At 38.7% G+C, this 23,025-nt stretch overlaps 2 protein-coding genes across 2 annotated transcripts; one reads left to right on the forward strand and one right to left on the reverse strand.

Annotated features, from left to right (window-relative positions):
- The first annotated feature begins 1,396 nt into the window (after positions 1-1,396).
- efcab2 (EF-hand calcium binding domain 2) lies at positions 1,397-5,918 on the forward strand. Its single transcript, XM_059355721.1, has 7 exons — positions 1,397-1,545; positions 1,731-1,815; positions 2,291-2,363; positions 2,574-2,650; positions 5,255-5,297; positions 5,449-5,515; positions 5,597-5,918. Exons 1-7 carry the CDS (start codon positions 1,524-1,526, stop codon positions 5,713-5,715), a joined length of 486 nt encoding a protein of 161 aa, XP_059211704.1. The 5' UTR covers positions 1,397-1,523; the 3' UTR covers positions 5,716-5,918.
- Positions 5,919-9,435: 3,517 nt separating this feature from the next.
- Positions 9,436-22,196, reverse strand: adpgk2 (ADP-dependent glucokinase 2). The gene is made up of 7 exons (XM_059355656.1): positions 21,995-22,196; positions 18,723-18,882; positions 15,846-16,036; positions 15,674-15,770; positions 14,446-14,582; positions 13,336-13,472; positions 9,436-12,015 (listed from the first exon to the last, which is right to left on the reverse strand). The coding sequence occupies exons 1-7, from the start codon at positions 22,188-22,190 to the stop codon at positions 11,458-11,460; spliced, it is 1,476 nt and encodes a 491-aa protein (XP_059211639.1). The 5' UTR covers positions 22,191-22,196; the 3' UTR covers positions 9,436-11,457.
- Positions 22,197-23,025: the final 829 nt, after the last annotated feature.

A 23,025-nucleotide genomic window follows, 5' to 3' on the forward strand; every position in this document is an offset into this window, starting at 1 on the left:
TATTCATTGGTGTGTTCATTCAATAAAACATGTTAAACCATTTCAGTATTTCAATCAATCAATCAGACTTTATTTGTATAGCACTTTTCATACAAGAGAGATGCAACACAAAGCGCTTTACATAATAAAAAAAAAAAAGGAGAAAATAATTATAATAATTAAAAAAAGATAACGAAACATAGAAACAAACATTTCACAGCTTTTCTTTCAAATTCCCACAACAAAAGTGAGGACTGGACACCCAAGACCAGACTTTTCCTATTTTATGTTGTAGTGGGTTTGATCAATGCAGTGCAAGTTTTGTGCTCTGATGAATGTTAAGAAATAAAAACTGAAATAGTTGGATCAAACAACGTGTAAATTATATAAATGTAACGTAAATAAATATTTGGGGGTGATTAAATGTAAAGAAAACATAGGTGTAACAAACCTTTAATCATTTGTTAGTATTTTGTATTTTGGTATAATCACCCTTCCAACTGTTAAGTATTGAGGTATACTAAACCTTTAAACTGTTAGAATTGATGGTGTAAATAATTCTTCAAAACCTTTTAGAAGGCAGACTTATAGCTTCATTAGAATCAGACTGATTTCTGGAGGGAAATTCTTTAGTTAGAAGCTTAATGCTTCATCAGTAATTAAATCTTAGTATTTTTATTCGGGTGTAGTAAAAATTTTTAATTGTAAATTGTAATACAAGTGTAATTTATTTCAAAAAATGGTGCTTGGATGAGATGCTGATTTAGTTCCAGTTCTACAGCCGTCCAGTAGGGGACGCTGTCGTCAGATACAAGGGGTTAGAACTGCAGGTCTGAGTCTGCAGTCTCCTGCAGTTCCACATACATCCAGTAGGGGCACTGACAAGAGGCCCAGAACTACAGGTCTAAATCTACAGGTGCAGATCTGCAGCCTCCGGGTCTGCAGACATATACTATTGTGGTCGTCGAGCTGAAGGAGAAGAGACCCTCCATCCCCAACGGTCTCCTCTCCACTCTGTGCCTCTCTCACGGCCCTTCTGTCCGAAGAGGAAATAAAATCAACTTTAGGGACTTTCAAAGACTCTATTTGCTCTCAACAGCTTTTCTTCCTCAAACCACGCAAGGCAAATATTATATGAATATAATATAATACACTCTATTAACAGTCTCAAGTATCGTTTTATTTTATTATTATTATTTTTATTTTTTTAAATAACTTTCAGAATAAAATAGACATATTGGTTGTTTGGTGCATTGTTTAGCATGGTTATTTCTGTCTTTGTCAAATGATACAGTTAGGTAACTTAGGTACCTTAGGTTATCATTATTATTATTGTTATTATTATTATTATTATTATTATTATTATTATTATTATTATTATTATTATCTTCAATAACTTATATTTACTACATAGGACACATCATCATAAATGGCTTTCCAGTGCCAGGATGTAGCGCTTCATCAAGCTAACAAGCTAGTGTGGCTAGCTGCTCCTTTAAGAACACCAGTGGGTTGCTAGGCAGCAGAACAACAACCAGGCGAGGATGGCGGAGAAACAGAGTGCAGGTTGGTCCAGTCTACTGGTTCTGCGTTAGATTATCATGTTCAGACAACAGTAAAGGCAACATTATTTTTCATAAATGTCTTTTTTTTTTTTTTACTTCAAAGTGAAAGTTGTTCACTTGAAAGCTTGGCCGTTGGAGTTATTGCTTCAATAATAGTAGCTCTGCTTCCTGTCTTCTGTCCATCAGATGTCACAGCGTCAGATATCCACAAGAAGATAAAAGCAGCCTTTGAAGCATTTGACTATTCCTCTAACAACACAGTGGATGTCAGGTGAGCTCCTAGAGATCCATTGTTGTAATGTAAAAACCCTTTAGGTCACAACAAGGTCTGACTCCAGGCACCAGACATGTGAGGATGAATACCCAAGTTATTTTGTTTTTGTTTACAGGCTCCCATCAGTTAGGTCTAAGTTCAAGTCATGACCATGTGCAATGGCGAATAGTGGACTGATTACTCTACCTCTACCTAAGACTGTCTCTTTGAAGTTGTCAGTATTTTATAGGTCAATTGCGCTTTGGAACAGTTTGAGCCGCAGGTTGCCCACCCCTGAGTTAGGTCAATAAAATGTCTTAATACTTCTCTCAGTGAGATCAGCACCATTATACTCAGTCCTTATTCTATTTATTTTAATGTATGTTTATTTGTAAAGGGACAGGTATGTAGCGTCAATCGTATCTAGATGAGCCTTTACAATACAACAGAAACAGCAGACACAGTGTGTTCTAACATGATGTTTGTTTTCAAGGGAGATTGGCACCATTATCTTTTCCCTGGGCTGCTTCCCCACTCAGGCAGACCTACATGACATAATAGCTGAGGTCAGGACTGTTTTATTATCTTTTTTTCAACTGCTCATATGTTGGATAAATAAATAAGACAAAGTTATCTGAGGCTTTCCTCAGATCTATCCGAGGAATCAATCTATCAATCTCTATATTGTATTAAAATCGGCTGCCATGTATTATATTATGTTATGAGCAGCTTGTTTTAAAAGGCCAACACTCAGCAGCCTGGCCCTTTCTAACCAGGTTGAAGAGGACCACACAGGATTTAGTCACTTGGACAAGTTCCTCCCAGTCATGACCAAAGTGCTGCTGGAGCACAAGTAAGAAGTTCTGTTATCTTCACTGGTTACTCTTGATTGATGTCATTTTGTTTTTGTTTTGTTTATCCAACTGAATTTTGACCTAAATGATCAGTCTTTTATATAAGGTCATTTTGTTGAGTTACTGCAGTATCTGGTAGAATACAAGTGTGGTGTAAAAGTCCACAAAGGCTACCACTGTACACCAATTTATGATCATTAATCCTTTATGTACTTTCACCACCCTTGAAAATAATTCAAGACTTATTTTAATCTATGCACTTTTCATTTTAACATGCTTTTCTGTGCTTAAAGCAGGTACATGGGTTTTAAAGCATATACTCCTTGATACACCGTTTTGTTCTTATGTTGTAACTCTGACAACGGTTCATCTTCACCTAAAACCACTTGATCCTCTTAGTAAGCACAGTACAGTTCAGTCTCTAGTGATAATTGGACTTGGAAATTATTAACTGAGGCTATGTTTAATTCCATCATGTTTGATCACAGTGTTTTTACTATGTCATTGTGTTAATACCATCAAGGAGTTTCTTCCACTTGCCCATATTGTCAGGGACCCCCTGGTCTTCCCCTACAAACTGTCACTCAAAGAGACATGTGCCAACCAGGAAGAGACTCAAATGATCACAAAGAAACTTAAAAAGACTACAACCAGACCAAAACAACTACAGAGAGATCCCAAGCTGCTGTAAAGAGACACAGAGACTCTCAACAACTATGAAAAGGGGCAAAACAACCACAGAGCAAAAATTACAGTGGCTTGCAAAAGCCACTGTAATCATCCCCCTTGGATGTTTCACCCTTTTGTTGCTTTTACACATGAAATCATGGTGGATATAATTTGGCCTTTTTAAAAAGAATTTGCACAAAAAAAAAAGTCTTTAATATCAAAGTGAAAACAGATTTTTACAAAATAGTATAAATTATTAAAAATATATAAGGTAAAATAAATGATTGCATAAGTATTCATACCCTTTGAAGTAACTGAACTAATTCCAGCTAGTTCCAGCTAGTTGATGCAGCAGAGTCACAGTTAGTAAATGGAGATCAGCTGAGTACAGTTGATGTGTGTCAAGTGATCGTAGTATAAAAAAACATGTGTCTGGGAGGTCCAGTCTCTGGTTCATCACTATTCCTGCTACAATTGCAACATGAAGACAAAAGAACACTCCTAGTAACTCAGAGAAAAGATCATTGAACAGTAGAAGTCAGGAGATGACTACAAAAAAAAACCCCAAAAAACTTACTGGACATCCCACAGAGTTAAATCATCATTAAGAAATGGAAGGAGTATGGACCTTGTTTAAATCTGCCTAGAGATGGCCGTCCTCACAATCTGAATGACCTGACAAGCAGAAGACTGGAGAGGGTGGTCACTAAGACACCTAGGACCACTCTGCAGGAGTTATAAGCTTCAGTGGCTCAAATGGGAGAGACTGTACATACAACAACTGTTGCCTGGTTCTTCACCAGTCTGAGCTGTACGGGACAGAAAAAAAGCTCATCAAATCTCACCTGGAATTTACCCAAATGCATGTGGGAGACTCCAGGGTCAACTGGAAGAAGGTTCTATGGTCTGATGAGACAAAAACTGACCTTTTTGGCTATCAGACTAGACACTATGTTTGGCGAACACCAAACACTGCACATCACCACAAACGCACCATCTCCAGCGTGAAGCATGGTGGTGGCAGCATCATGCTCTGGGGATGCTCCTCAGCAGCAGGTCCTGGAAGGCTGCAGGACCAGTCTTCTTCTTGTCAGGTCACTCAGATTGTGAGGACGTCCATCTCTAGGCAGATGTAAACAAGTGACATACTGCTTCCATTTCTTAATGATGGTTTAACTGAACTCTGTGGGATGTCCAGTGAGTTTAAAAATTTTTTAGCCATCTCCTGACTTATACTTTACAATGATCTTTTCTCTGAGTTACTAGAAGTGTTCTTTTGTCTTCATGGTACAATTGTAGCAGGAATAGTGATGAAGCAGAGACTGGACCTCCCAGACACATGTTTTTTAATACAATGATCACTTGACACAAATCAACTGTACTCAGGTGATCTCCATTTCACTAACTGTGACACTGCTGCATCAACTAGGTCAGTTATTTTAAAGGGTATGAATACTTATGCAATGATTTATTTTACCTTATAGATTTTTAATTATTTGATATTATTTTTGTAAAAATCTATTTTCACTTTGATATTAAAGAGGGTTTTTTTGCAAATTCTTTTTAAGAAGGCCAAATTATATCGACCATGATTTCATGTGTAAAAGCAACAAAAGGTCGAAACATCCAAGGGGGATGAATACTTTTGCAAGCCACTGTAACTACTGAACAATTACAAGCATTACATTAAGTGCCACAACACTACTCCCCAGAGACAAAAAATGACCAGTAAGAGATACAAAACCAGAGGTAGATACGTAATAACTACAAGAGGCACAAAATAACGACAACAAGAGCGTGTCTTGCTCCCCGTACGAGAGGTTTTTGGGCCGTTTGCATTCTGTGCCAACGGGTCCATTGTGTCAAAATCCACCCATGACATCAGACAACAGACACAAATAGCAATATGTTGTGTGTGTTTGTTTTTGTGCTAGGTTCCCTCCCATCCCTGAGGACCGTCTACTTCAGGCCTTTGAGGTGACATCAGCTTCTGTTTCCTGATATTCTGCACATGATCTAAAATACGTTTCAGTTTGAGCCTGTGTGAACATCACACTGTCAACAGAGTGAACTGACATCACAATGTTAGTGACTCATATTTGTTGAAGAATAACGAGACTGTTTCCAGGTTCTGGACAAAGATAAGAAAGGCTACCTGGAGCCTGAGGAGCTGACAAAGTACATGACACAGGAAGGTAAAGCAGACGCTTGTCTTTTTTATAGATGTTTTTATGATCCAACATTCCTCTTACTGTGTTGTTTCTGTTCATAACCAGGTGAGCGCTTCACTCAGGACGAGATGGACGAGATGCTGACAGCACTCACCGACCGTGAGAAGAACCTCGTCTATTACAAAGACTTAATCAGCCAGCTGACCATTGACCCCGACATGTAGCCAGTGTGTGTGTCTGCTTGATGAAAATATTAGTTCATGCCTGCATGTTTTAACCCTTAATAGGGCACTCATTGAAATACTTGCAAATTCAAAATTTCAACCCTAGAGAATATTGAAGGATATTACATACAGCCAGAATGTGTAAAAAAAAAACATACGGACCTGGGGAGGGGGGTAATATTTTGAGAAAAAAGTTTACGAGATTAAAGTGGCAAATCTATGAGAAAAAAATGCGCAGATTTATGAGATTTAAAGTGGTGAATCTGGGAGAAAAAAGTTGCTTTTTTTCCCACTTTTTTCTCATAAATCTGCAAGTTTTTTCACGCAGGTCTCTTAAATATGCAACTTTTTTTCTTGTAGATTTGCCACTCTAATCTAGTAAATTTGCAACTTTTTTCCCGAAATATTAACCCCCCCCCATTGTATTTCTATTGTTATTCATACTTAATATGCACTAATATGCTGTTATAGTCAAGTTCTCCTGGTACAAGTCATTGAAGAATACCCCAACTGTTTCTTGAAGATTTTTTTCCTAAATTTTTCAATTTTACATTGGAGATCAAGGTGAATAAAGTTAATATTATTATATTATTATCATAGTGATTGGTCAGATGTCATGGTGTCACCGACTGTGACGTAGCCTGATCTTTGCTGATTAGCTGGAAGAAATCCATGTGGTTCTACAACCAAACAGAGAGACTTGGGGACCTCATTTAGATATCCACTGAAGTTACCAAATATAGTTTTTCGCCCGATAAAGGGTTAATGTGGGTCAGTAGTTCAGATATGGTTTAATAAATAAATGTACATGTCACAGTGCTGACTTTGAATTGTCTTTCAATTCAGTTAAAAATAAGTTTTGCTCAAACTGACAAATTCTGGAAAAGGATTAATGCAGGAGCATTATTTTGGTAAAACATACAGAAGTTTTATACTCCCACACATTTACATATTGTACTCTGTCTGACATGGTAGACATGTTATGTTTTCAACAATCACATTAAATTGTAAAGAACATGTGCAGCAGTTCGAGTGATGCAGTCTACTTTCTACATCCAGATAAATCACCACACACCACTGTGATATAGTCAGGTATGCTAGCTAATGGCACATGGTTTGTATTTAAAAAGACATTCAACATTCAGAACAGAGACTGCCACACTACTACGACTTCTCTATGGAGTCTTGGGCTATTTTGTCCATTTTTGAATCCTTTTCATCCTGCCTGTATACACCACTTAAAAAAATGTTTAAATGCCATTTTGTTTGATTTTTTACAGCACAACCTCACCTATATGACCTGATAATTTTTCATTCTGATTTACTGGATCAACAGTTTGAACCCAAAAGAAACAAATAAAAAACAACATAAAATGTGATTTTGAATCAGGTTTTTTTTTTAACTTCCACAACACTATCATGCACAATGAAGAATTTCAAATGTTGCAAATATGAACAAAGGTGTCAAATATAACATATAAGAGGGTTACATCCAGTTCTATCATTTTTATACTAAATATATTTGAGCTTGTCTCCAGTTTTACTTGGTATATCATCATCAAACTGAAACTGGCCTCATGAAGTTTACAGCCAGAACTTTAGAGATAAATTTACAGTAGGGCTCCAGGCTGCTTTGTTTTCTAGTCTGGATGTGATGAAGAAGTCATGATTTGGTGCTTTTGGAGACTCCAGAGGGCAAAGGCTCTTCACAAGTTCTGCAGCAGTATGGGACATTTTCTACATATTTATTAAGTTTAGTTTTGTTGATCAAATTAAATCACAACAATGTAGTGGACTTGTGGTGCAAGTGAAGCTAGACTTCTGTAGAACCTGATAATGTGATAAATTCCCGATAATATAATAAAAATCTGCACTTGAGTCCATTGAAAATGTAATAAAACCTGATAATGTAATAACTTCCCGATAATGTAATAAAGTGCATTTCCCAATAATGTAATACACTTTTTTACCAATAATGTAATAAAGTATAGCATTAATGGAAGGTTTTTGATCAAATCAAAGATGGCGGAAAATCCAATATGGCCAAAAAAAAACCATTGAGGATGCATTGAGCTCGGATTGGCCCAAGGGTTCCAGTGATACCTCATTTGTGAAAAACGGATGAACGGGTCAAAAGTTAATAAACATTCAACTTTGACCTGTTGGTGGCGCTAGAGCTCTTGAGCTAGAGTTGCCTACACAGTATCACCACTTGAACCCAAGTAATGGGTGGTCTGCTGTTAAATTATTACAATATTGGGGAATTATTACATTATCAGGACTTGGGGAATGAAGGCTAACCTGATAATGTAATAACCTCCCATTAATGTTATACTTTATTACATTATTGGTAAAAAAAAAGTGTATTACATTATTGGGAAATGCACTTTATTACATTATTGGGAAGTTATTACATTATCAGGTTTTATTACATTTTCAATGGACTCAAGTGCAGATTTTTATTACATTATTGGGGTTATTACATTATCGGGAATTTATTACATTATCAGGTTCTACAGACTTATCTAAGAACATTTTTCTTACTTAAATCTTTGAGAGTAATTGAAGGTAAATACTCTACAGACAACACACAGCAGTATAAAAATAAGATCTTTATGTCATTTTTAAAGTGTTGCTTCAATCCCTCGTTGAGCTGCAGGGTACAAGCCTGCCACCGGAACATCTCAAAGTTAAAAAGAGAAGAAGAGAAACTCTAACTCCACTGAGAATGATTCCTTGTTTGCTGATCACATCTGGTCCCAGTGGTGGAATCATAAACAGGAGGTAATCTGCTTATTCATTTCATAAGGCAGTTACAGTATGCGCAGCCGATGGACAACAAGGGAAATAAAAATGAAATGTGTTCAATGTTGGGAGAGAGAAGAAAGCATCATGGCCAGTTATGTTGTGACAGTTCAATAGTCAGAACTCATCTGGAGGAATTCCTGAATTGTAAAGACTAAATCAAAGCTTATCAAGTGCTTTCTGGTCAAAGTATTATCTAAAACAGTGGTTCTCAAATGGGGGTACATGAAGGCACTCCAGGGGGTACGTGAGATTTTAAAATATACATTTAAAAAGTAGCATCCATGCAAAACTCCTTTAAAAACAATTACTTAATAAATATTTTAGGAAAATATAAGTATAAGTTCATAAAATGAATTTTATATTCAATTTCCTGATCCTAAAAACCCAGAGTGTCCCCCATACCAGGATGGTTGGACCCAACCTGTCATATGCCACCTGGCATCACCTGTCAATCACTGGAAAACTCAAAGATGGAGTCGTGGTTGAAGCGTAGCAGTTATAGTTTTAAATGGTTATATGCTCACTGTTTTTACTACATTAGTTTGAATCACTACATTTTAGTGATGAGAAATATTTGCAATACATTTAGTCATGGATTATTAACATTTAAAATGTTTGAAATAATTGTTGTTGTTTTTTTCAAATGTTTGAATTTTGTATGTGTTTATCAGTTCCAAAGTTTAATAAATCAGACACTGATGGGACAGCGCTCTGTTTTTAAGGCTTTTTTTTTTCAACCAAAAAGGTTTTGCCCTGGTAAAGGGGGAAAAAAATATTTCACAGGGGGAACATCACTGAAAAAAGGTTGAGAACCACTGCTCTAAAACAACTGCAGTTTACTGAGCAGCCATTATGGGCATGAACCGTCTTAATAAATGACCCCAAGTATGAGAAAATAAACAAAGCAATGAGTGCTTTATCAGCATAGCATTTTATCTTGATTGTGCATTGAATAATTGACATGCATGGAACATTTAAAGACAGGACTTATCTAAAGCTTAGATAAGTTTATGATATGGTAGCAGACACAAACATGAGTGCATGAACTTCTGCTTTAAACAGTTTCACAGTAAAAACACGACCCGTTACTCTAGTCTTCCAAAGACTTCAGAGAATAAAACAAAAAGCCTACAGTCATAGAAAAAGTCTGTATTAAACATTCCCTTTTCACTAAACATCAAAAGTCTAAACAGAATAAGGCTCATTTACCGTCAGCAGAATTAAACAGCATCAGATTCAAATCAGTACAGGACGATATGCAGAGGAGACATTTAAAGGCATTTCTTTAACTCATTTAAGAATGAATGTGTTCCCCTGATGAGCAGGTTGGAAGAAACTAATAAAGAATTTAAAAGTGTAATCAAGTTTGTAAAACATACTCGTATGTTGTGTCGAGAATATAACTGAAGCTGGGTCTGTGGGGGAATGCTTGATTTGTACATTGTAAGACAAAATAAAAACATTTCAAATAAAAGTGATTTAAACCCTGAAAAGAGTGAAATAGGAGTTGATGGTCCAATTCAAGATCTTATTAAGGTAGCGATGTCTGGCTTCTAATCCTACTACAGGTAAGATAGAGGCCGAAATATGTACTGTGTGCTCCAATATTCCACAGATTAAAGGTCAAGTTTACAATTTTATATATCTAACCCCCTCGCTCTTAAATAAACCTGAAACTAGAGATGAGTGTTACACTGTATGCAGCTTTATCATATGACAACTGGATGCCAGTAACTTGTCCTTTGCAGCAGTGTTTTTAGGGAGAGTCCACACTGATCATTTGGTCCTTAAAGAGCCGTCGACAAACACAAGAACAGACACAACAGACAATAAAAAAGTTTGATAAAGTAACAGAGAAAAGAGTGAAAGGGGAAAAGAGGAGAAACAGAAATAGTGTGGAGGTAGAGAGGAGGTTTGACATCATATCCAGCTACTAACAGTGGTCTCTAACTTTGAATTTGCATTATTGCACTGCAACGAACACACAGAGGAATGGTAATCAAACACACCCAAACCAGTATGCACAGTTTTCACATATTTTCGGAAGAAGAGGAGGTGAAAACCTCACTAACTTTCAACTTGAAATCTTTCTTTGCCTTTGAGAATGAGTTAGGGGAGGGAGGAGGCTTCGGTTCAGGTGTGACCTTTTAATGGTGACTAGGTGAAGCTGCATATACTGCGAGGCAGTGTGGTCTGTTTACCCTGTTTACTGGTTGGACATGTAGACTGTGAAGTGTGTGACACCTGAAGGTTTGCTGCATAGAGGAGTCACGTTTAAATGACACAATTTATTCTACAACTGAAGCTGTGCAGCTTGTCAGCAACCAACTGAAACTAAATTTGGTATTTATGAACTTTATCCAAACCTCATCCCTCCTCATCTAATCTGACTCCAGTCTATTACGGCCTTGGAGGCGTAGATGAGGACAGAAGTTAGATGATGGTTGAATCAAAGAAGAACAAAGCAAGGCAGTGTCTTTTTCAATGTTTTGGTTCTAAAATTCAAATTAAGTGGAAGCGAAGGGGCTTTGCAACGTGTACATACATATTATGTACGCAACATTAATGAGAGAGGGATGAAACTACTGATGGTGCCCTTCAACCCAATGTAAACACACGTACACATAGCTAACTGAGAATTAACTGCAGAAAGTCTGGTTTACTGTAATCTTTGACTTGAACCAGTTTTTGACTGCATCCACCTCTAAAATCCAGACTGAGCCCATATATTAAAAATCTGGCGATATGTGCTGATTAATCAGCTGACTCCTACCAATGCTAATCAGTTTTCCTCCACCATGAGCTGCCAGAGTGACAGCCTAGCATGATACCTTTTACAATCAGTACCCGTGTTTGCCGGGTACTTTGCATCACACCTTGATCAAGTTTTATGTAGTTAGAACTACACACAAGCAGACCACGTTGTGTCCCCGTCTAGATCTGCAGCACCAGGCCAGCAGCGGAGATGTTGTCCCCTCCTCCTGCAGTCTGGTAAACATCAGTACACACCAGCACTGGGGCCACGCAGATCTCGTAGTCGTCCTCTTCCCAGCAGCTGACGGGCCGGGTCTCCTGCAGGGGGATCCGCTGGCTGCCCTCCTGCCGGCTGACGGAGAATGAGTCGTCCATGATGAGCCTGGCCTTGCTGGGGTCGATGTGGTCAGAGCCACAGACGTGGCGGTTGGCTGTGAGGGAGGCCTTGGCGGTGGCTGACATGGTGTTCTTCCATTGGGAGCCACGTGTCACAATCATGGCCTGAAAGGCCAGCGTGTGAACGTGGAGCCGGGTCAGCGGCTTGGCTTCAGCAATGTTTCTCTCACTGTCTGCACCGGAGTCCTTAGCGCGCTGGTTCATGATGCGGTAGACCTCCCTCATCTGGTCCAGGACGGTGGCGACGCGAGGGTTTGGGTCTGACAGCACGGTGATGTTGGAGCCTTTGAGCAGACTGAGCAGGTTAGGAAGCTCCTGTTCATTCATCCCCAAAGAGTCGGCCTGGAAGAGCAGAAACAGGATTCAACTGAAGAGCAGCCTTCAACTGCTGTGCATCATTAATCATCATTTTTCTCAGTGGCTTTGGTGCATTTCTCACATCACTATTTACATTTGCACAACAGTTAATGCATTTCTCAAAACAATAAGTACAAACTAATGGCTCCAGTTGTATTTCTAAACGTAGTTCTGCATCAGTAGAGATGCTGCTGAGTTGTCTGACTGTTGGCAACTACAGGCAACACTCAACATTAACCTTCTCCGGTTTTGGCAAAAAAAAATCCAAAGTATACTAAACTAAAATAACTACCGTATTTCCTCAATTTAAAGCCGGGCCCCTATTAATGACCTGCCTCATTTAGTAACCGGGTATAAAAACAATTTTTAGTAAATAAAAGCCAGCCTCTTTTATAAGCTGGGTGTCTTACCGGTGTTATGTCAAAGTCTGTTCCCCCGTCGGTATGTGTCCCCCTTACCTTAACCTGCACCAACCTGACCCCTGACCCCAACCAGTCCTCCTTTAAGTTGTTAACATGAGCCCAAGTTTAACTTAACCCCAAACAGTTCTCTCTTCAAGGCCTAACCTTAAACTTAAATCCTAACTCCAACCGCAGAGGTGATGCTACGAAGAACACCATTCAGGAAACATCATTTGACGGGTAACAGATTTCGACACAACACCTGTATTTTGAGGTTTGGCCACACGAGTTAGTACTGTAGGTAAATATTGTTGTTTCTCCCGCTGTCCTAGTCATTCTCAGTAAAGTCCAGCCTTTTACGCACATTCTTCTGGGCTTTTTAGTAGTGTAGACATTTTAAATCCTGCTTAAAATGAACATTCAGCGTGCTGTTCATTGTTTGTTTACATCCGAGTACTTCCAATATGGCCGACATCCGGGTAACTGGCGCTGTGTAAAACACTCTAAAAAGTGCCGGTCAGAGCTGGTCTGATTTCTTTTTTTTTTATAAAAGCCTCCTTCAAATAATAGCCTGCCCCTATTATTAGCCAGGTCCCAAACTGATTTTTTATTAATAGAAGCCCCGGCTACTATTTGAGGAAATACGGTACACAATAAAGCAAGACTATTTATGAGGCCCTAACTTATGCTCACAATATTATCATATGAGGTTTATTAACATGATACATTATATTACATTTAGACTGTATTACTAAGACTCATAGAAAACAGATTTCACTACCTCATTCTGTTTCTCTGTGAGTGAAAGCTTGATTTATTTTTTAGTTCTGTGTTTGTGTTGCTGTACTAGTGTCCTGCCATGTAAAATACTGTGTTCAGCAACAGTCTGTTCAGTCATACATACATGTGGGATGACATAGTGGAGAAGGTCTTCCATTATACTCTCTTCTACAAAACTGGCCATCTCAAAATGAACTCCAATCTGTGGAGAGGACGAGGACAGGAGGTGGGCCAGGCGGGAGAGGAGAGCATCCCGCTCACCTGGAATGATGGGAAAAATAAGTGGAAAGAGAAAAGAAGAAATTCAGACAAAATGAAGCCAGACAACAGAGAGTGAAGGACATACAGAGGAGAGAAGGAGGAGCCATGTGGAACAATGTTACAGCTTTTCTCAGTGTCTTTGGTGCATTTCTCACATCACTATTAACATTTGCACAACAGTTAGTTCAACCTCCACAACATTGAGTCATTTGTGCTCATCATAGTAGCAGTTTCTCATCCCTTACAACACATTATAAATGATTTTGGACAGTCATCAAGTGCTTTTATACAACTCTCTGCTGTTTTATAACATTATCATTTACTTATGTCATGTCAGTCAAAATTAACTATACTTGTGAATGCTGAATAGTCATTCCATATAAAACTAATAGTCCTCATTTCATTGCTTGAGTCATTATATACAAAAATGTTGAACTAGTTGTCAAAATCTGTCAAGCTAATTTTATACATTTTATTAAATCCTTTTTTTTTTTAAATGTCTCCTAAATTGAACAATTTCTCTCAGGTGAACCTCAGCTTTCACTGTGGGGGATTCGCCACTGGAGGAGATACTTTCCTCGCTGCATTGCCAGAGATGATATTGGCTGTGATGTAGATGAGACTATGTGGCCAGACAGAGAGGAATATCATGATGTGCATGAATGATTTACAGTACTATGTATATGTATGTTTGTTTTTTTTCCCTTTTGCAGGTTATCAACTAGGTTTTGCAGTTTGTACTTATTGTTTTGAGAAATGCATTAACTGTTGTGCAAATGTAAATAGTGATGTGAGAAATGCACCAAAGCCACTGAGAAAAATGATGATTAATGATCATGAATAATTGTTAAGAGAAGGCTGCTTTCTTCAATATTCACATCCTCAATTTCTACAACTTCCTCAAAGCATCACACATTGCTGCTGATTTCACATCAGCAACTAAAAAAACAGGTTGTGAGCAGTTTCCTCTCACCTGACTGGAAGGGGAAGTTATCCATCATCTGCAGCCCTCCCACCACCAGCAGATCTGGTTTGAAGTCTTCCAGTTTCTCTGCAAACTCTTCCATGGAGTCCAGGTAGGGGTTATGGTCATCACTGTGGACTATATATCTACGGAGACAAACAGTCACCCTTTAATACCACATAGCCGTACACTTATATTCCTCTATACACACACACACACAACACTCTGTTACTCACAGCATCATTGTCATTAAATCCAGACCACCAGCTTAACCCATTTAGGCCTAAAACACCTGGAAAAAATGCCTGGAAAACCTCTGGGCGATTTGAAAGAACCCCCTAAAACCTGAAGTTTTTCTGGAAATTCAACAGAAGATTTTCCAGCCTCTGTAGCAGATAGAAATGAAATTCAAAATGTATTTGAGAGTTTATACCGGTGGCTTTCATGAGAAGTTTATTTGTCCAAACCTTCAATAAAGTTTTTTTTTAAATCAACAAACTCAGCAATGTTACATTTGACTGAATAAAAATCCTATGCTTAATATTAATACATGCCCATTAGCAAGATGCAAACATGATATGATCATTGGAAGAAATAGACATAGTTCTCATTAGCCTACTGTAATAAAACATAATAATAATCATAATCATAATAATACATTTTATCTATATTGCACTTTTCAGGGTACTCAACGACGCATAAAGTAATATAAGACATAAACTGTCATGATTTCTTATATCATCATCACAATCAATTAGTATTATTATTGTTATTATCTCCAGATGGCCACAAATCTGTCTGTTCTTCGGTGAAAATATGTCATCTAAAAACATATTCCTCATCCATAAATCCTGGTCGATTGGTTCTGAGGGTTCAAAGTCCAGATCAGCAATAAAATCATCGGTGCTGTTTTCATCAGATCGCTTCCGTCACTTACTGCTGAGCTCCTCCGCTATAGTCGTCTTCCTCCATGATTTCAAAGTTCTGAAAAAGTCCCATGTTGCATTGCGACACTCCCGCATGTATTCTGATGCATTTCATTGGCCAAGAGACGGAAAATAGGTGGAAAAAACTACAAATACTACAAACCGACGTATCCGCTTTCCGGGCTTTAATGGTAGAATAACACAACAGCGCTCACGGTTTTAATGGTAGAAATGCGATAATGCTTTCCCGGCTTAAATGGGTTAAATACTCTCACAAACACAGTTTACATTACTGATTAACAAACACACACCTGTTGGCTCTCCGTGAGGTATAGGGGCCCCAGCTAGCACCAGCTGGATACTCCAGGATGAGATGAATGTCTGGCTCTTCTACGATGTTACCTGCCACTGCAAAGACACACAGAGGTTAGTACACGAGCAGGGAGTGTTCAAATACATCTGTGTGTTTGAGTGTGTGTGTACCTGTGATGTGCTGGGAGAAAACATCAGTAAAATCGGGGCTGAAGCTCCCCCCTAGCAATATATCACATCCCTCGGTTGCCAGGCGACCAGCCATGACTGGGGCATTGCCGCCTACTGCCCATCTGTTCCCAGGTAAGTCACGGGACGCTTCCACCAGCTCACTGAATAAGGTGTCGTTGAACATAAAACGCCTGCAAGACAAAGAAAAAACAGCGAGACTATGTTAAAACTTGAAAGTACCCACATTGTTTTCGTTTAACGCCTGTTGCTTTTTGTCTAATTATGTTGTCGGTCTATTATGCAAGTTGTAAAGCACTCATACTCCATAGGTAAATATGCCATGCCCTTTCTTTTTTTTTATGATTCAACTTTTATTGAGTTTTTACATTTTTTTACAAGACCACACTAACAACCAATTAAGAAAAGGGGAAAAAAAAGAGAAAAAAAGGGGCAGAATTAAGATACAAAATCTTATGAAAATAAAACACAAAAGTAAAAACAATAACATAAAAATAAGTACATAAGAAGTCCAAGACAGGTACAATTAATCCATGCTCAATATGTTAAACTGTATTAACAGGAGACAACCACCACACTATTGCATGTCTATTCATTGTCCCATATGAAATTCACTGTCTACAAATAGTCTTCCAGTAAACATTTCCCTGTAATGAACCCAGTCTGTCTCCACCTTCATTTCCATGCCAGTCACCCAACAACAGCCCATAATAATCAGTGTATGCAGATACGTTTTAGCTGCCCTGTGAAGAATATAGTAGGGCTGTCAAAAGTATCGATATTCAAAAAAGTATCGATACTAAAACGTAACTCATTTTCGAAAGTATCGATAATAAGTTTAGATAAATGTTGGTGACTGAAAAATGTTATTTTCTCTCTTGAAGTCCCAGAATGAAGCAGAGAAAAGTCGACCTGCAACCAAACAGCAACACACACAGCCGAAAATATTGTTCTAATTGTTATTGTTTATTGTATTTATTTATACCTCAGACCTGAAGCTTGTTATCATAGTTGCAGTTTCTTTTTGCACAACTGTTTTTTATTATAAATATTTAACCTGTGGTTCTGTTCATTTTTACATGTTGCATTTTTCTTGTTAATAAAAATATTTCTGTTAAATTTTTCTTTGTTTTTATCCTTGTGGTATCGAAAATGGTATCGAGTACCAAATATTTTCATGAGTATCTGTATCGAGTTGAACGTTGAAGCCTTTCTCATTATCATCTGTTTACCAATCATTATACTTGTGCCATGCCCTTTCTTAAAGCTTTATTAAAGCTGAACTTGTTTACCCGGTCTGTTCACTGATATTAACATGTCAACTGGAACACCGTGTGAAACAATGTTTCTCCTCTCTGAGCTGAACAAATACAAAGCAAAGAATATCAACAGTTCTAAAGTCTAAGAGCAAAGAAAGAGGAAACACAAACTGAGAAAGAAAATGTATGTAACTACACGTGCTAGGTGAAAGAATGAATGTGGAGAGAGTGAAAGAAAGTTAAACACAACAGAAACATGGTCGGGAAGCCAAGGGTTAATGATAGAAGTGGATAAACTCCTCTGTGAGATACAGGTAGTAGCACCTCTTGTTGCTATGACACCGTAGCCCTGGCACCCTTCTGATAAAAGCTGAAATATCTCTAACTTCAGGGTCTTGTCATTGTGAGTGCTGCACGTGAAGCTGGAAGGTTATTTCTAGGTGCAAAGCTGCAGAAATAAAACCCTTTTTAAAATGTGGGGAAACTGTGGCAGAACTGACAACGTTGAGCAAAATGAAGCCTTTACACATGCGGTGAGAGCTGGTCGGCACTTGGCAGACACACCCAGTCATCTCTGCTGCTCTTTGCACTTATCTCTCAGCTTCATCTGTTTTGCTTTAGAATAACCGTCCTCACAGCTCAAACCCCAGAAGAAAACAGTCAAGAAAGAAGCAGGAGAAATAACTCTAAATGCTGAGCTGGAAAAGATCTTGTTTCTTTGCCTTATCAAGATTTTTAAGCATTTGTTGTCATTATTCATTCTCTCAGGCATTCCCCTGCCCTTCCTGTCCGTGATGATTTTGCAAGAATGTTGCATTTAGGTGTTAGTTCCAGACAATGAGCAAGGGCTCAGAGGCGCCACAGCCAGAACGGGAGCAGTCAGCAAAGAATAAGAAGAGAAAATACAGAGAAGCACTGATTGAACTGAGTGTTTTTAAGAACCTGGTCTCACAGGAATCCGTGAAATAGCCACGGATTCACTTAACTCAAAATCCGTGGAATAGCCACAGAATCACTCAAATTTCCGTGAAACTGACACTGATTTCGCTACAATGCAAGTTAATGACAAGTTAATGAATCCCGTGGCTATTCCAAATTTTCCTGAGTATCTGTATCGAGTTGAAAATTTTAGTATCGTGACAACCCTAGTGGAGACACGCAGAGTGAGCAGACTTTTGAGAGGGTGTGGCCTGAGACTTTCCTGGTGGCCACTTTTCCCCCTAGTGGAAACACGGCTTATGTCTATACTTTAGAAATAAAGCTCTACACATTCATGGTGAAATGGGAATGTGTTTGTGAAAGAGCACGTGAAGACATAAAGCACAATAACCTGAGGCAACAAAGAAAAGCTTTTTAATTTGCTCTTGGCTGGTCGCATGCCTCACAATCTGTTGACTTAATACCCTGCCTCTTTTTTACTAAGTAATATAAACACACTTTTTAAATAAACAAACTACTAAGAAAAACAGGCAGAGACTCGAGTATTAAAATATTTGCAAGAGCGCTGGTTCAGCCACACATGTATTTATGTTCCCACACTGTGAATTTAACTAGACCTCAACTATCTAAAGGCCTGATCTCATTCACACACAGCACTTACTCTGCAGCAGCTCCCGGGGCAAAGAAGTAGGCAAAGCTCTGAGCGAGCTGCACCTCATTCTCTATGTAGTCATGGTGGAGGGGCTGGTCTGTGGGTCGGAGGCCAATCTTATTAAGCAGCGCTACCCCGTCCACTATCAGGTCAACACAGCCTCCAAAACCTGTGGATGAGGAAGAGGGACAGAGAGAGATAAATATGTGATAGAAACCATGACCAGAAGCAGGTATAGTGGCATCAACAAGAATCAGGAGATGGAGATGACTTCCAGGGGAATTTTTTCTATCACCAATTTCCTTTTAGACGCTGCAGACAAACAAAAGTAGAAACAGAGCTAAGACAAGTGTGCAGCTTCAGTAAACTGAGCAGAGACCTTCACACAATGTGCAGCTGCTGAGCTGCATGCAGCAAAGCTTCTTTTTCTGCCACCGTGGCTGGTCAGATGATAGGACTCTACAGTTTCAGCTGCTGGATCAAACATCCATAACATTTTCTGTCAGGTCTGAACATGACCAACAGGCTGTGTAACAACCCAAGAAGCCTGAGTGTAAGCAACCTCTCAGGGAAGCTAAAAGGCAAAATTTTGTTTGATTTGATTGACATTTGAATTAGTTTTGAATATTTAACTTAGTCTGGCTGTAGGTGCTTTGCTTGTTTTCAAGAAACATCGACTTCAGTTGCTTGTTTTTAACTGCATTTCAAAGTCGCCCTTTATTTTATTTTATTGTTGGGCCCCAGAACTTCCACATATACAGATATGCATACATCCCCCATCCCCCCAACCCACACCTTCGATGCTTCGTACCCCCAGCGAGACAGGCGGGTCTGTGAACAGCACCGTAAATGGCTGCAGGTCCGGATGGCTGCCTGGCTATGCTGCCCCCCCCCCCTCCCCTGTGGCATATCATAAGCCTATTCATGTTTGTGATGTGAATGTATTTTGCTTATGTTGCTGAGGTTTTTTTTTCCCTCCTTTTCTCTCCTCACATGTGCTGTATTTCTCTCTCTTCATTTCCTGTCTTCCTGTCCTGTTTACCTGTCATACTGTTTGTGGGTGTTTTATACATTTGGACGGGCTGATGGCTTTTGTAAAGCACTTTGAGTTGCATTTATATGTATGAAAAGCGCTATATAAATAAAGTTTGACTGATTGATTGAACTGATAATTTAGATTAGATCCAATGATCTGTGGTGTTATGTGACTAAACAGACATGTGATGTTATCCAAGATGACAGTTTTATGTGACTCTGAATAATAAACAAACAATGTAACCGGTCTGACTGCGTGGCTGTGTGTTGTTGGACTGGGTAAAGGTTGGACAGATATGATGATCACTTCTGTTGCATGTTTGTAACAAAGCTCAAAGGGACTAGATTTATGGATTAGATTACTACAGTTGAGACACAGGTGAATAGGGCTAAATAACATGTTGTCTGATGCAATCATAGTCTTCACTGAGGCTAATGTATGTACGAGTGACACAAGACATTGGTTGCTGTTAGTTAGGTTTACATTCATACTACAAATCAGGGCTGGGCGATATGGACCAAAGTCATATCCTGATATATTTAGGTGAATGGCTGAATATCGATATACGATATATATGTCCCGATGTTTTTATCGCAAAGTGAGAGCAAATGTTCAGTCAAAGCCAAATATGACATGTCACAAGTAGTTTTATTGAAACCATTTATTTAAGTGAACATAAATACTGTATAACAACAGGAGAACCTTTTTTTTTTTTTTTTTTAAATCAAAGCTCCATAAAGTGCACCTTTAAATAAATAAATATATTAAATAAAATTTGCATATGAAATAAAATAGGCCAATCTTTTTCTGAAATAAATATACAAATATGAGAAATGAATAACGAACATTACAAAAGACCTAAATATGACAAACCCTATACGGGCAAAATTTATATAGAAAGAAAGGGGAAAAATTGAACTATATTGATGTATGCGATATGGTCTAATTCAATATCACATTTAAAAATATATCGATATACCTTTTATATCGATATATTGCCCAGCCCTACTACAAATGCTGGAACCACCTCGTCCACATTAACCTCCCCCATCAGCTCTGTGGTGTCCTGTTGGTTCAGTCCCCCCTCTTTAATCTCTCTGTTTTCCTTCACCAAACTCCACTCCACTGTGATGTTTGTCTGGCTTCAACACATGATAATAAGTGAGATCTCATTGCTTTAACATGGCCAGTCATTTGCTGACAAATCTGCTGATATCCACAGAAAAGGGAAATAAAAGTGTAGCTATAGGTTGACTTCTGCTTGTTTCTTTTATGTTCACACGTCTCTGAATATACGCCAGACAGATCCTTGAGGTCATCAATAAAGGTCTCCTCACCCAGAATAAACACTGAAGCAGCTCATGGTGCCTTCAGTCATTCTGGTCCTACTCTCTGGAATTCTTTACCACATGAACTCAGATCTGTTACAACAATGTCTTCCTTTAAAAACATACTTTTTTCTCAAGCTTTCAGTTAGGTAAAGGGTAAAAGGCTATTTTAAAAGCAGTACTATTGTTGTTTCTTTTAACAATGATAATACCACTACCTCTTACCCTACTCTACCCTCATTTTCTTATGCTGTCTTATGTTTTTATGTATGTCACATTATTTTATGGTTTATTTTATCTGTTTTACATATGTTAATGAAATGTTTAGTGTATGTATATTGTATATTTCTGTCATGTATGATTTATCTTTAAGCACATTGAGTTTACGCCTGCCGTATGAAATGTGCTATATAAATAAATTTGACTTGACAAAACCTCTTTCTCATACGTTTAACAATTCCCTACATCACACTTCAATGTGTTGTAGGTTAACATTCAAATAGAAGTCCATTACATTCACAAGCAATCACCTTTATTGTTCCGTTTAGCTAGAAAGTCGGAGCAACTGATACATTTAGCGTTATTTACCAGCTTTAATGGTGACTATTGCCTTAAGAAAGCTATTTATTCAGACCTGGGCTAATGGATTATTAACCCAGAAGCAGAGGGCAGCTACAGCTAGCTCTCTCTCACACACACACACTCACCGACAGCCACTCTCGGTCTGGCGACGTTGCCGGTTGTAAAGCACTCATTATTATGTAGGGGTGCTGTAAAATGCTTGTAAAATGTAAATAACCAGTCAATTTTTCATTATTATATTTTTGATTGCCAATTGAAAATGGAAAGAACAAATGATAACCAGTGCAGCAAAGAAAAGTGACAGCTAGCTCTCTCTCTCACACACACACACTCACCGACAGCCACTCTCGGTCTGGCGACGTTGTTCATGCCCACTTTGCCTTCAGCCCGCAGCAGAGAGGACAGTACGGTGTCCAGCCGCTCGTCCAGTCCGCCATTCTGGGGGGACCGGAACCACAAGGCCAAAAGAACCACAAATAGGGACACAACAGGCCCATATTTTATCCACGAAGCCCTGCCTCCCCCCTCCATCGCTGGCTGTGTGACTAGCTCCAGACTCTCCCTGCAGCCTGACACCAACAAGCTCCTTCCGCCCGCTCCACCAATCACAGGCCTGCCGCTGGGGTCTGTTTGTTTTGCCAGGCGGAGTGTCCCGGATGTAACTTAACTGTGTGACTACCGTGTAGGATCCTAGAGTTCCGCTATTGTTTTTAAAATACCACCACATCAAGTTTCAGCTGCTGTAAACAACCACTTCCGACAACGTGTAAATGGAGTCTTCTTTCTCGTAGTGTTTTTACCCAAGCACCGCTGAGGCTGATAACCGGTGGATGTCGGTAGCCAAAACAAACAACTTTTATTTTACTACGAAGGGGAGTGTTTGTTTTTGCTGACAAGGCGGAAATGGCAAAGCTTGAACCTTTTTTTTTAAACTAAGCATGTTTTTGCGTCTAATTTACATACAGTGTTTATATACAGTGCATATTGTAATATTCAACTTTTACATGTAGTGATATTTAACTTTATCACATAAATGAGTGATCATTGTGTCAGCTTTCCAAACAACACAGTCTCAAAACGGTGTCACCTCTTTGGAAGTAGACTTGGCATCCTATATCACACCAAAATCGAAGTACTTGTCAAACCTTGAAAACACATTAAAATTCAAGCATTTTACAGCACCCCTAGAAAACCTGATCTACATTTTATTTCACATGGTAGTTGGTAGTTATTTCACATGGTAGTTCTACCTTCAGTACCCTGTAATGAGTTCTGTTTGGTTGTTGACAAATCTTGCAATGGCTTTAAAATGAATGTTACTAAACTATGCGTTAATGCAAGCAAAAGTCTGTTAATACCCTTCTTT

This window comes from Centropristis striata, chromosome 2 (genome assembly GCF_030273125.1).
Source record: "Centropristis striata isolate RG_2023a ecotype Rhode Island chromosome 2, C.striata_1.0, whole genome shotgun sequence".
In the NCBI taxonomy this organism is placed as follows: domain Eukaryota; kingdom Metazoa; phylum Chordata; class Actinopteri; order Perciformes; family Serranidae; genus Centropristis; species Centropristis striata.

Excerpts from the sequence above, each read along its gene's own strand:
- efcab2 (XM_059355721.1), top strand. The coding sequence starts at position 1,524 with ATGGCGGAGAAACAGAGTGCAG. Across the intron at positions 2,364-2,573 it reads TACATGACATAATAGCTGAG|GTTGAAGAGGACCACACAGG; the intron begins GTCAGGACTGTT and ends CTTTCTAACCAG. Across the intron at positions 5,298-5,448 it reads GTCTACTTCAGGCCTTTGAG|GTTCTGGACAAAGATAAGAA; the intron begins GTGACATCAGCT and ends GACTGTTTCCAG.
- adpgk2 (XM_059355656.1), bottom strand. The coding sequence starts at position 22,190 with ATGGAGGGGGGAGGCAGGGCTTCGTGGATAAAATATGGGCCTGTTGTG. Across the intron at positions 15,771-15,845 it reads TTTCTCCCAGCACATCACAG|TGGCAGGTAACATCGTAGAA; the intron begins GTACACACACAC and ends GTGTCTTTGCAG. Across the intron at positions 12,016-13,335 it reads TCCACTATGTCATCCCACAT|GCCGACTCTTTGGGGATGAA; the intron begins GTATGTATGACT and ends CTGCTCTTCCAG.